The sequence below is a fragment of the Lissotriton helveticus genome, chromosome 4_1 (genome assembly GCF_964261635.1).
Source record: "Lissotriton helveticus chromosome 4_1, aLisHel1.1, whole genome shotgun sequence".
In the NCBI taxonomy this organism is placed as follows: Eukaryota; Metazoa; Chordata; class Amphibia; order Caudata; family Salamandridae; genus Lissotriton; species Lissotriton helveticus.
The window spans coordinates 1,653,381,226-1,653,393,579 of record NC_136063.1 but is presented as its reverse complement, the minus strand read 5'-3'; the positions used below and the strand labels follow the sequence as shown (position 1 = coordinate 1,653,393,579).

At 44.3% G+C, this 12,354-nt stretch overlaps 1 protein-coding gene across 26 annotated transcripts in view; it reads right to left on the bottom strand.

The window, feature by feature from the left end:
• The window catches only part of CLASP2 (cytoplasmic linker associated protein 2), a 2,039,150-nt gene that overhangs the window by 250,445 nt on the left and 1,776,351 nt on the right, over nucleotides 1-12,354 (bottom strand). For all 26 annotated transcript variants that reach the window (XM_078688301.1, XM_078688302.1, XM_078688307.1 and 23 more), the window contains one exon: nucleotides 12,139-12,245. In XM_078688301.1, coding sequence (XP_078544427.1) covers nucleotides 12,139-12,245 — 107 coding nt within the window. The remainder of the gene's footprint in view (nucleotides 1-12,138; nucleotides 12,246-12,354) is intronic.

The window sequence follows — 12,354 nt, the reverse complement described above, 5'->3', positions numbered from 1 at the left end:
GATGCTGTACAGGTAAGTTTTTGTTTGTGAGGTGAACTATCCGGGGGAGTTGTTATGAGCTCCAGACAATAACCATGTTGGATAATATCCAAGACCTATTGGTCTGTTGCGATTAATTTACAATTGTTGAGAAGCTGTTGAAGACAACCCACAACAGGTGTTAGATGGTCTAGAGGCATAGTAAGGAAGTCACTGTTTGTTATTGGCATTTGAGGAACGGGTGAGGTTTCCTAAGCCTCTTCCTTTAAAATTCTTTCCTCTCTAAGAACCTCTGTGGAAAGTTCTAGGTGTAGAGGTTTGTCCCTGCTTTTTGTATTGTGACCCAGAGAGATCTGTGGTGGCAGTTTTGGCACCTAGTTTGCATTTGGGTCTACGAAAAGAACCACAGTAGGTATTAGTTTGTAGCGCTCCCAAAGATTTTGTTCCCTCAGTGTCCTCCTTTGTCTTTTCAAGGGCTGTGTCTACTTGCGGGCCAAAAAGATGTTCCTTATCGAACGGGAGATTTAATATGGCCTGCTGTACTTCAGATTTAAATCCTGACACCCTTAACCATGCGTGCTTGCGTAATAGGATACTGGTGTTAATATCCCTAGCGGCAGTGTCAGCTGCATCTAGTGCACACTTAATAGAATTGTTAGTAATAAGTTGCCTTCATTAACTATTTCTTGACCTCTCGTTTTGTATTCCTCTGGGAGATGTTGGAGGAGCTCCTTTATTTCGTCCCAGTGGGCCCAGTCATACATTGCTAATAAAGCTTGGCTATAGGCTATACACCAATGATTAGCAGCTTGTGCCACAACTCTTTTACCAGAGGCATCTATGAGCTTGGATTCTTTCTCTGGGGGTGGTGCATCTCCAGTTGTTTGTGAGTATGCTCTTTTCCTGGCATTTGACACTACCAAAGAGTCTGGGGTGAGTTAGCCTTTAATAAAAATGGGGTCTGATGGTGCAGCCTAGCAGTTTGTCAATACGTAGCATAATTATCCTTGCTTTGACTGGGTCTGTAAAAGAAAATCGTCAGAATGACGTGTTATACCTTTGAGTAACGGCAAGTATTGAGCCACTCTCTATGCAGTAGACAAAGTCTTGAATAGAAAATCAAGATCAGTATCTCCTTGAGGCTCAATATTATAAATATCCCTGGTTGTGCATCCTCTGGGATATCCTGATCCTTCCCTACTGTAGACTGAGGGGATATGTTACATGCCTCAGATATATGTGGTGAGTGTGGTGGTGGAGTAGGTGTAACGAGGAGGCGTTTGTGGTAGTGGTGAAGTGGGAGCATCCTTCCTCCTCTTCTTTACAGGTTGAACAGGAATGTTCAATGTTTCTTCAAAACTCAACTGCTTCTGAAAAGTATGTTGCTTTGGTTGCTGAATTGTAATTTTCTTAGTGCCAGTCTAAATTTGCAGTGTGTTATTTCGGAAGAGCTTTAGTAAAAATTGCTTGAGAATTGGCTCTGGAGAAGGTTTTGGACCTAAAACAAAGCATTTTGGTGGTAGGAGCTTCGATTTTGAAAAAGGAATGTTTGGTTCAGAAATGTATAGTCTCTGTTTCGGTGCTGAGACCGAAGATCGAGATGCTATGGCCTCCGATATCGATGAGGTGGATGCCCCTGCTGTAGGCCGAACTATCGGAGCCATATTTCCGGTGCGCGCCATGGATTACGTGCAGTGGTGGACCGTGAGCAGGTTTTTCAGTTGAAACAGACAGTTTGGGTTTAGGATCAGGAGCAGAGGTACTCACTGTCCGTTGCTTTTGTGCTGACTGTAGAACGTTCAAGTCATCCTCGGATTGGGACTCGGAATCATGGATGGAGAGTGATTCCTCTTGTGACGCTGAAGCTTCTTCTTCCTCTTCTTGATGACCAAAGATGTCTGGGACATCATACGCTTGCTTATGCTACATTTCCTGTCATCTTGCATGTCGATCCTGAAGGGTCTTTTTGGACTGAAAGGATTTGCAGGCCTCACAGGCGCCTTCTCGAAGCTCGGGCGAGAGGCCTAAGTTACAAAAGGGATATTGGTCAGTATGAGGGTATTCTGAGTGGCACTTCGGACAGAAACGGAACAGAGTGCGTTCCATTAGCACATCATTCTCAGTGAGTGTGGAAATGGCGGTGTCTTTGCCTGGCTGGGCACTGCCCAAGGGCAGAGTAAGCGAGTTGAAGACCCTCTTTGAAAAGGTTGTGCGAGACGCAAAGTAGAACAATAGACAATACCGTTGAATAAACGACTCGAAGGAGTTCTCGAACCGGAGCACAAGATTCTACATCCTAACCAGACGGTGGAAAAAAAATATCTGAAGATGGTGTTGATGACCATGAGCAGTATTCCCAAGAGGAGGAGTCACACTTCCTTGTGACTCGAAGAAAACTTCTTAGAAGAAAAACAACTTGTAATCGTCTGAGCCCAACACTAGATGGCGGACTTATGCAAAGCATGTGTATGTACAGCACACATGCCTCAAACATACCTGTATTAGTGCATCCCCATGCCAGGACTAAAAACAAGATAAAGCAGGAAATAATATAGCACCGTATTTATTTATTTATTTATTTAAACGGTTTTATATAGCGCTGGCTAGACCCAAGGGTATCAGAGTGCTTTAAAGGGGATGGAAGTGGAAACACAATGCAGTATTACATTCGTACAAAAAAGAAAAACAAAATATATGAGCAAAATGTAAAGAACAATAAATACATAGACAAGGAAATAAGAAGTAACATTTAGTCCATAACCAGAATTGGATAGCTGTGCAAGCGTGGTTGCCCAGGGGTCGTGGGGGGAAGGTATGGGGGTAGGGTGGAGCCGGGGAGGGAGAAGGAGAGGAGATAGCATGTAGGAGTATGCAGTGAATATATGAGAGCTGGTAGAAGGAGGATGGAGGTATAAGTGAGGGAGAGAGGCAGGGTAGAAGGTCAGGAATAATGCGGTGAGAAACATAGCACCATAATGGGCAGGTTGTGAGACAACTGTACGGTGACAGGATTAAGGACCCCAGTATTTGAAGAGAAGGTGTCGCTTGAGATCTCTTTTGAAGCTGAAGTATGTGTGGTTGCAAAGTAGATCTTTGGGTAAAGAGTTCCAGATGGTAGGTGCATTACCGGAGAAAGAGGGTGATTGGGTAGATTTCTTATTAACCAAGGGAGGCACCAGTATGAGAGCATTGGTGCTCCTCATTTCTCTAGAGCAGCCCGCTTTGTGAAGTCTTTGTGAGAGATACGGTGGGGTTTGAAAATCTTGCAATCGGAAATAAGCCTGGCCGCGAGGTTCAAGACAGACTCGATAAGGGCTAGGTGGACTATAGGGTGTTCCGAAGAGCAAGGCGTTACCATAGTCTAATCTGGAGAGAACTAATGACTGAACAACAGATTTCAAGTCATCAACAGGAAGGAAGGGTTTGATTTTCTTGAGGTGATGTAGGGAAAAGAGAGCGCCTTTAGCTGCGTTTTTATGTGGGGAGAAAGGCTGATGTTTTAGTCAATGCTTATTCCGAGAGATTTGACTACGCTCGAGGTGGCTAAGGAGCAGTTGAAGCACCTGCTTCTGTATCAAGAGAAATGTTGGGTCGACATGTTTCAACCTAAAACCCTCAACAGAGGTGTAGCGGCCTTCCTCAGGACCTATAGTTGTTGCCTCTGCTTACTATCATGCTCAAAATTAAGAAAGAAAATGAAGCTTAAGTCCACAAGCCTCACCTTTCTCCTGGCATGGTGCGTAAGGCACTTTCTTTCCTTGAGATATGTAAAGTGCAGTTTCTGGCCATGCCGGGAAGTGTTTTTCTCTGCCATGACATGTAAAACTTTAAAATACATATCCTACTTTTAAGTACCAAGCACCTTGCCATATGGGCATTTAGGGCCTAACTTAGGGGTGACTTGTAAGTACTAAAAGGGAATGTTTAAGCCTGGCAAAAGGTTTGAGCAGGTTGAAGTGGCAGTTTAAAACAATACACAATGTTTCCAAGGACAGGCCTGAAACATGTTTTACAGTGCTACTTTAGTGGGTTGCACAATGAGTGCTGCAGCCCACTTGTAGCATTTAATGTATAGGCCCTAGGTACACGCAGTACCGTATACTGGGTACTTATAAGTAAATTAATTAGAGGTGGCATTTAAGAGTATGACAATCTTTCCATGCTTAAAGGGGAGAGCACACACACTTTTCCATTGGCTAGTGGAGGTAAAGAGCGCAGAGTCTTGAGGTAAAGAGCGCAGAGTCTTAAGGCAAACAAAAACAGGTTCTGTTACAGAAGGCAAAAACCTGGGGGAACACCAGGCGAAAGATGGTCATTTCCAACATTTATCATCCCAGAACAGACAATACTCTTGTTAGACCTGGCACCTTGGCGTGAGTTTCCCTTCCACTTTTTGCTGATGTGCCTCAGATGTTTTTGCTGGTGTCCGCTGCTCAGGGCACTGCGCCACGGCCAACCCGTGCCGCAGTGCAAGTGCTCCCTATGTAAAGTATAACTGTGATTGATGTTCCTGATTGGTTCATTGGATTTACTGTCAGTCCCCAGTAAAGTGCACCAGGAGTGCCAGGGCTTGTAAATGCCAATGCTGCTAGTGGGCCTGCAGCGCTGGTTGCGCCACCCACAGAAGCAGCCTGTTAAAATGTGTCTAGGGTCTGCCATTGCAGAACCTGCGTGCAGTCTGGTACTGTCATGCTGGCTGGGCATGTGCACACACTTGCCAGCCTCTAAACCTTCCCTTTGCTTCATATTAGTCATCGCTATGGTAGGCCCAAGGGCAGGGTGCAACGTAAGTGTAAGGTAGGACATGCCCTGATGTGTGTGGCATGTCCTAATAGTGAATTACAGCCAAATTTGTTTTTCACTATTGTAAGACTACCTGTTCTCTTAGGCCAGATGGGCTGCTGGAGTTATTACACTCTATAATCCCAGCAGGCCCAGGGAACATGGTAGAAAGTGAAGTTTAGTATGCCTGAACTCAGAATAATAAAATACTTCTTTTAGTAAAGTTTATTTAATATCCTGTGTTTGCAAATGCTACTTTTAGAAAGCTAGCATTTGCTTGCCTAACCATTTCAGCCCGCCTCTGCTTGGATGTGTATCTGACTGTCTGGGATATGTGAGTGACAGGGCTGGGGGATGACAGGTGGTGAATGCAAGGATTACATCTTAGTGGGAGGTGGGAGTGCCCCTGGACTCTGAATAGGGCTGTGCTCTGCCACCACAATGCTGGCTCCGCCCCCTGGGGAGCGACTGATGACTCAGCCGGCACCTGGCCCAGGAAGGGCGAAGCACTGTCAACAAGGTACTCCTGGTTGCCCCTGTCCACACAATGCTGGCTCCACCTCCTGTGGAGCGTCTGATGTGCCTGCCCCTCACACTGAAAGCAGAAGCCAGAGTTCACCCAACAAGGTGCTCAGAGACTGAATGAAGTTATGCAAAGGCCCCCCTGGCCTGTGAGAACAAAGAAAATGCTGTATAAAAGTAGGAGCCCTGCTCCTTGTAAATCAGAATCCCGTTTCCCACAAAGAACCTCTTCCCAACTAGAAGGAGAAGAAGACGCTGGAAGGACTGGCCTGCTGCTTGCCTTGCTGAGGAAGGAGAGGAGAAGACTTGATGAAAACGACTTTGAAGACTTGTGCTAGAAACTTTCTCCAAGGGCTTGATTGAGCTTGCCCCCTGACCTGAACCCCAGGACTAGTGGGTTCTTGGTGCCTTTGCTCGTCTTTGAACCTCGAGCCGTGTGTGCCTCCCGCCGGAGTAAGACTGCGCCCCTCAACGCCCCCTCCTAGGGCTGTGGCACTCGGGAGCTCGACTGCCTTTTCACCCGTGAGAGCCTCGCTCCGTTCGGAGTCGCTCTCTGCCCCCACCTGTCATTAGGAGCGCGCTGAAGTGCTCTCGCCCCTCCCGCCGGAATTTCTCTGGAGATCGTGATCCCCGCCGGAATCGCAGCCCGCACGGACCGTGCCCTGTTGTCTCCGCTTCACCATCCCAGAGCGTTTGCAGGCCGCGCCGCCCCCTTTGTGGAGACTCCCGTACCGTCGTACTGGGGGTCGAGGGTCGCGCCTGTCTGTGTGCCCACACCCGCTGACGTTAAAGATCCGAAGGCGCCCCTTCATCCGACCGAGTCGCACTGCCCGCGCACGACTCGCTCAACCCCAAGGAAATCCAAACGTTCTTCAAGACTCCACGCCGGGCTAGGGGCCCGCAACGGTTGATTACCCCTTTCGCACCAGCCGCTTCCGCAAACCGTGAGTAGACTGAACGCTCCCACCCTGGTACGCCGGGCCTCCCAGTTACCCGCCTCCCTACTGGTAGCACACCGCATGCGAGTGAGTGACCCGGGCGCTTCACTGTTCAAGAGAGACCTGTGCGCCTCGTACCCGAGACTCACAGCGGGACGCTCTGCTTCTCTCTGGCCAAAGTGTACGCCGCGTACGGGTGCTCACGCTGGATGCGTGAGCCGTGATAGAGTGTTCCGTTTTTACCCGCTCTGAGTGCACGGAAGCGCTGCGAAGCGCTCAGCAGGCCTAAGACTGGCCTTGAGCCCCTAAATAGTAAAAAAAGGAGCACTGTTGAGTGGAGTATCATGTATTAGCAGTAACAGCGACTAAGAAGAAACAAGTTAATTGAACTAGAAAGAAGATACCTTGGAACTGTAACTGAGAAACGCTTGCCTATTTACAATCTTGTGGCCTAATATAAAAACGTTATTATTGGTCTTGTGATAAGTCTTACCTGCCTATATATTTTTACATAAAGAGAAACGTATTTTTATATATCAACAGCCTGGTGTCCATTTGTGGGGGATTGGTATATTTACTGTGTGTGTTGCTGCAAATGCTTAACTAACAACGCCTGGAGAATAGCCTTGGCTGCTCACGCCACGCACCTAGAGGGTGAGCAAGGGTAATTCTAAGGGGTCATCCTTTGCCCTGACTTAGAGGAGAGGGTCCCTGCATGTCACAAGTGAATACTTGCGCCAACCAGAGACCCCCAATTCTAACAACTCTCTCAACTGAGGTTCCTACCTCAAAATGCAAAAAAGCAAAACAAAAAAACAATCAAACTTGAGAGCGAAGTGGCCAACAAATGTTACATCACCAAGATTGCCCACCTGATATTGTCTGATTTAGGAATGACAGCGGTGCCAGTCCAACAAGGCAGTAACAACATGACAAGGAAAGGTTATTCAACCTTCTGTAGTACATTTCCCTAAAACAATGTATTCCAGTAGATTACTGACTTCTATACGTATTTTCAGGCCAGATCTGGAAATGTTTTTAATACTCCCAATTAAGAAGCAGCATTCTGGATTATCTGTAGATTAGTCATTGAAAGTGATACTGCTTTGCAACAAAAAGCATTACCTGGTCTCCATGTGTATATTCTACACTAACCACTACAGTGCCAGAATCATTTACCGTCATCAAAAGAGGGAATGTTCTAAGTGCACTAAGCAACTCATGGGAAGAAAGAATATCTATCTGAAAAGACATAATTATTGCAAGTAACCCTTTGCTCTAATTTCATCTTACTTCTTCTGATTCTGCAACTTGCTAAGCTGCATAAATGCACCAAACTAAACAAAATTAGGAACATTGGCCATATGTAGGTAGCCCAATTGCGTTCGCAAATGCAGAAATTCACAAAATGTTTGCGATTGCAATTTGGGCAGTGTGCTATGTAGCACAGAAACACCCACACGCAAAATAAGGAATCGCAAAATTTGCGATTCCTTATTTTGCGAATGCATTAAAGGAATCCCAAATTGCGATTCCTTAAATGCACTGTAGGTAGCAACCAAGTTGTGCGATTTTATGCTTAAGGATTCACAAATTACCACCAACTTCAGGTTGGTGTTAATTTGCGATTTCTGTGAAAAATTCCCTTTTTGGCATTTTTCAAAGTGCCATGTGGCGCACATACATGCCCTTAGCACATGCATGTGCGCCACATGTGCACACATGTTTATTTCAGGGGTGCAAAAGGGTGTCCTATTGACACCCTTGCAACCTTGAAATTGCATTCTCAATTTGCGATTCTCTAATTGAGAATCGCAAATTGAGAATGTCTTCCCATTCGTTCCTATGGGCTTTCTAGCCCATGGGTATGAATGGGAAGGTATCCCGTATTTGCGAATCTCAATTTGGAATTCGCAAATAAGGAATAGGTGGGATTTGCAAAATATTTTGCTAATCCTACCTACATTGCGTTTTGCGATTTTCTAATTGCGATTCCCTAAAAATCGCAAAACATGTATTACCTACATATGGCCCATCATCTTTAATATCAAACAGTTCAAGAAAGGAATGGGAGCCCCAGTAAATTGAGATCCCGCTTCAAAACTCAGAAGGGAATTAGTGAGACCTTTCAAAAATCTTGCACACTCTTGCAACTGAGAACCTCTTTCAAGCAACCTAAAAATCATCTTCAACAAGAGAGATCAAAAACTCCACCACCACTGGGACAAAATAAGTCAACAATCACTCTTTAATAAACTCTTTTAACCTAAAGGACATACAAATTTTATGAAAGGTCTCCTGGCAACTACAACCATGAGCTTTCCAGGCAATAACCAATCTTTTAGAGTTAGCCTCAGGCTCCTAAAGTGTGGATACTCGGTTCTTACAGGGGACAAAGACCTCCAATGAGCCAGCGAACTAATCCCCCAGGTATTGTTGGGAAAAAACTCCTTCAGACACAATTGAGTGAATCTGCAATTCAGATGAAACAAAAATAAGTGAGAGGTTGCCGAAGGTGAGAAATTCAGTTCAGTACTTCAGGGTGATTCACCAGCACTAGTTGATCAATGTCTGAAAGTAGCCACCTCTTTTTCCCCTTTAAGTAGGCTTTGGAGATGCTTATGCCATGTCTTATAGCCCTAAATCACAAGTCTATCAATGCTGAACAGTTTGCATACCGCTCATTCATCCCCTGTTCTGCTCTTAGAGCACATTTGCCCTGCTGTCTGTTAAATCCTGCTCTGAGGAACAGCAGGAAGGTCGCCAAAGCAAGATGAAAGGCACCTAACTCTAATAAGTTAAATCACAACCTTTTTTCCAAAGACTACCAAGTTTCACCTTTAGAAAGGTCTGACAACTGGGCAAAACTAGCCAGCCATATTGGGTAAGAACATGAGAAGCACAAGGAGACAAAATGGAGCTTAAAAGTATTCCACTGCTTCCTGTTGAAGATCTGGAGTAAATGCAAAGCGCTTGGCACCAGCGATACCTACAAATACATCAGACAATAATAGTATAATACTGGAATGAAAGTTTTGCATGGGTTAATAGAGCTGTGCCGCCAAGTCCCTAATGTTTTTAGCTTACCTTGTTTTCCTTCATTAAGATCCAGACTCATGCGAGTATTTATTAAGCTCCATGTCATTTGTAATGTTTGTCAATTACAGACAGTAGTCATGTTCACTACCTAATCCTAAAGAACCAGTTCCTGGTTGGACAAGTGACTCCAATGAGTGCTCCTGATCCAGCATAAAGGCCCTAGAACAAAACACCCATTACGACTTAGCACGCAGTCACTGTTGCTGCGTTCCGACTAGGGACAATCCCACACTCCATACTTCAAAGGCACAGAACCAGAACATTTCTTCTCACTATCTTAACACCCAAGATAGACAGGTTCTAGTGTCATTGTTTGGATGGCGGGTAAGAAATATGTAAGTTCAGCATAGGTCATGGAAACCGAATGCAAGGGCTAACTCACTCAACACTACAAGGAATCAAGGTTTCATTCACTTGGTGTTTGATTCTGATCAGCACCAGGCTTCTTGAGTCACCAACAAGAATTCTAATGTCTTCATGCTGCCTTCCTTGAAACAAGCCATTTTATTTTGAGTCACGTTAAATGAAGTGGTGTACCTTCCTGTATATTCTCTACTAATGGCACTATACCAATCTATCAGAAGGTAATTATTTTCTGCATGCCACTTCCTGCTTCTTCCACCTTTCAACTTCCAACTTTCCATTTTGCCCTATTTAAATAGTCTGAACCTACTGTTAGGTGCATCCCAAATACTCTGGTAACCGTGGAAGTGGGTTTCTACCTCCTGGTAACTTGATCCTGGAACCATGCTCCACCTCCTGGAATCCTGCTCCATCTACTGTAACTCTGCTTCATCTAGATCCAGTCCTTATTTAATCTGGTCCAGCATTTGTGAGAGTATGGTTGCTCGACAATTTCTTTCTTAGATTCTTTTGCTTCCTGGGCGTTTTTGTATACCTCCATTTAGTGGCCCTTCAAATAGACACCTGCTGCTTCCTGGTCACATGTCAAAATGTTAAGCAACAGGATTCTCGATAAGATGGTAAGTCTGTTGAGTCCCTCACTTGACACAGTTGAACTAATTTAGGGAATACTTAGCTGACTAGTTACTCCAGTCCTAGCTGAAACTAGACTAACAGTTGTTCCCTTATCTGATAGTTACAACCCAGTGACTATAAATTGTAGAATATGCCCATTACTGGATGCCAGTTACCACATGCTGGGCATCCAGATCACCACACAGATATAAACCTTGTGTAGGTAGGGTACATGATGTTTGGGTGCTATTTAGTGTGAAGTATTTTTATGGGGAAAGGAGCGTCTTTTCTTCTGGGAACAAACAGAAACTGTGCTATTATCTTAATAAGTTATGTTTTGCGGCCCAAAGCAGATATATATGCCTTGTATTCCTGTGGTATACACGCTCCATAGTTGTCTTAACAGATTACAATACTGTTCTTCATCCAACAGTTTTTTGTACACATTTTTAATTCTCCATAATGAATGTGGCATATATACTATTTGTAAAGGTGAAGATCCCTGCATTGTGCAGAGTACTCTGTCAACCTGGCTTTTCTTTACTTTTTTTGCTTACTCTGACTGCTTTCCCTTTTGGACCTGATATTTTCAGAATTACTGGAGGAGAGCCATGTCTTTTGTTTTCTCAACTTGAATAGGTCTAGAGTTTGCTGCACTATGGGTTGGGACAGGGATTGGAGAGGGTGGTAGGGCCATTAATGTGTATCGCCACCTAAATAACAGAACAAAGTCTACTGACGTGCCCAGCATAAGCTACTGGTCCCCCTACCACTCTCAATGTAGCCAGGAAGTCCCTGGACTCCATGTAACATTTGAGACCTTTAGTACACATGCCAAACTGCACCCCAGTTTTAGTGGTTTTAGATTAACATTACACTTTTGGGTGTGGGCTTTTGGGTTAGAGGGCTTGCACCACATAGTTGTGGCATGGACTCACTGAGCTACCTTCCGAGGGATGTCTAAGCTGTGGAAACTATGACGAAGGCACATAGCAATTTCTACATTGTGATGTTCTATCTGAATGCCAAATGCTACAGATTAGAGCTCTTAACCACCATCAATGTGTGAATTGGTGGATTCTCGGCCCAGATGGCGCTAGGGCCTTCAGTTTCCTTTTTGTTCACACTAAATATTAATTGCCCTCTTTTTTCATACTGTATTTTAATTTTCCTCCTGTTTCATATTGTGAGTGAGGATTCTCATAGGTTTACTCAGGGTTCTCCAATGTCGGTCCTAGAGGGTAAGATCCATGACGGATTTTTAGCTTATTCACATTTAGATAAAAGTAGTTATCTTAAAAATCTGGCATGGATCTGACCCTCTAGGACCGACACTGGAGAACCCTGGTCTAGGTCGATACTGAGCTTAACTAAGTCTACTTGTGGTGTCACTTTGTATTTAATTCCAAACCTAACACAGATTCTTGTGTGCCTTGAATGCTGAACCTGGCCTCCACTAGGGAGTTAAAATTACAAAAAAAAAACTACCTATTCAGTACAGTTGGCTTTCGGTATTGGGACAGTACTCAAAACAGATTTGCCAGTTGACGTGTGGCTTCTCCAGGGGAAAGGTGGTGTATCTTTACCCACCAATAAGTCTCATATCAAATCAGCCTGTACCAAACTCTCCCCTTGTCAGAAAACACAACTTTCTGCCTCTAAAAATTAAAATCCATCCAACATAAAGAAATAAAGCAGGTGTAAAGGATCCATTTTTTTTTTTTTAACGTTTTCCAGGAATACACTACAATGTCAGTAGAGTTTTGAGAAACAAGTAAACTGGCACAAAGTTGTTGTGAAGATGAAGATGATTCTCACTAAACCAGATGCTCTTTCTTACCTAAGGGATACAGTATTCAGAGATGTGTTCGTTGGAGAAGTGAGTGGACTGGCCCAGCTAGCTGGTGAACGTGGGGTTGGTCTTGTTAAAGGACTACCAGTTGAAACCTTTAAAAGAGTAAAACAAATATAAAAATATATTTACAAAGATCAATATTTTTTATGAACTTTAACTAGATTTCAAATATAAAGAGGCATTTCATAGGACATTAATAAC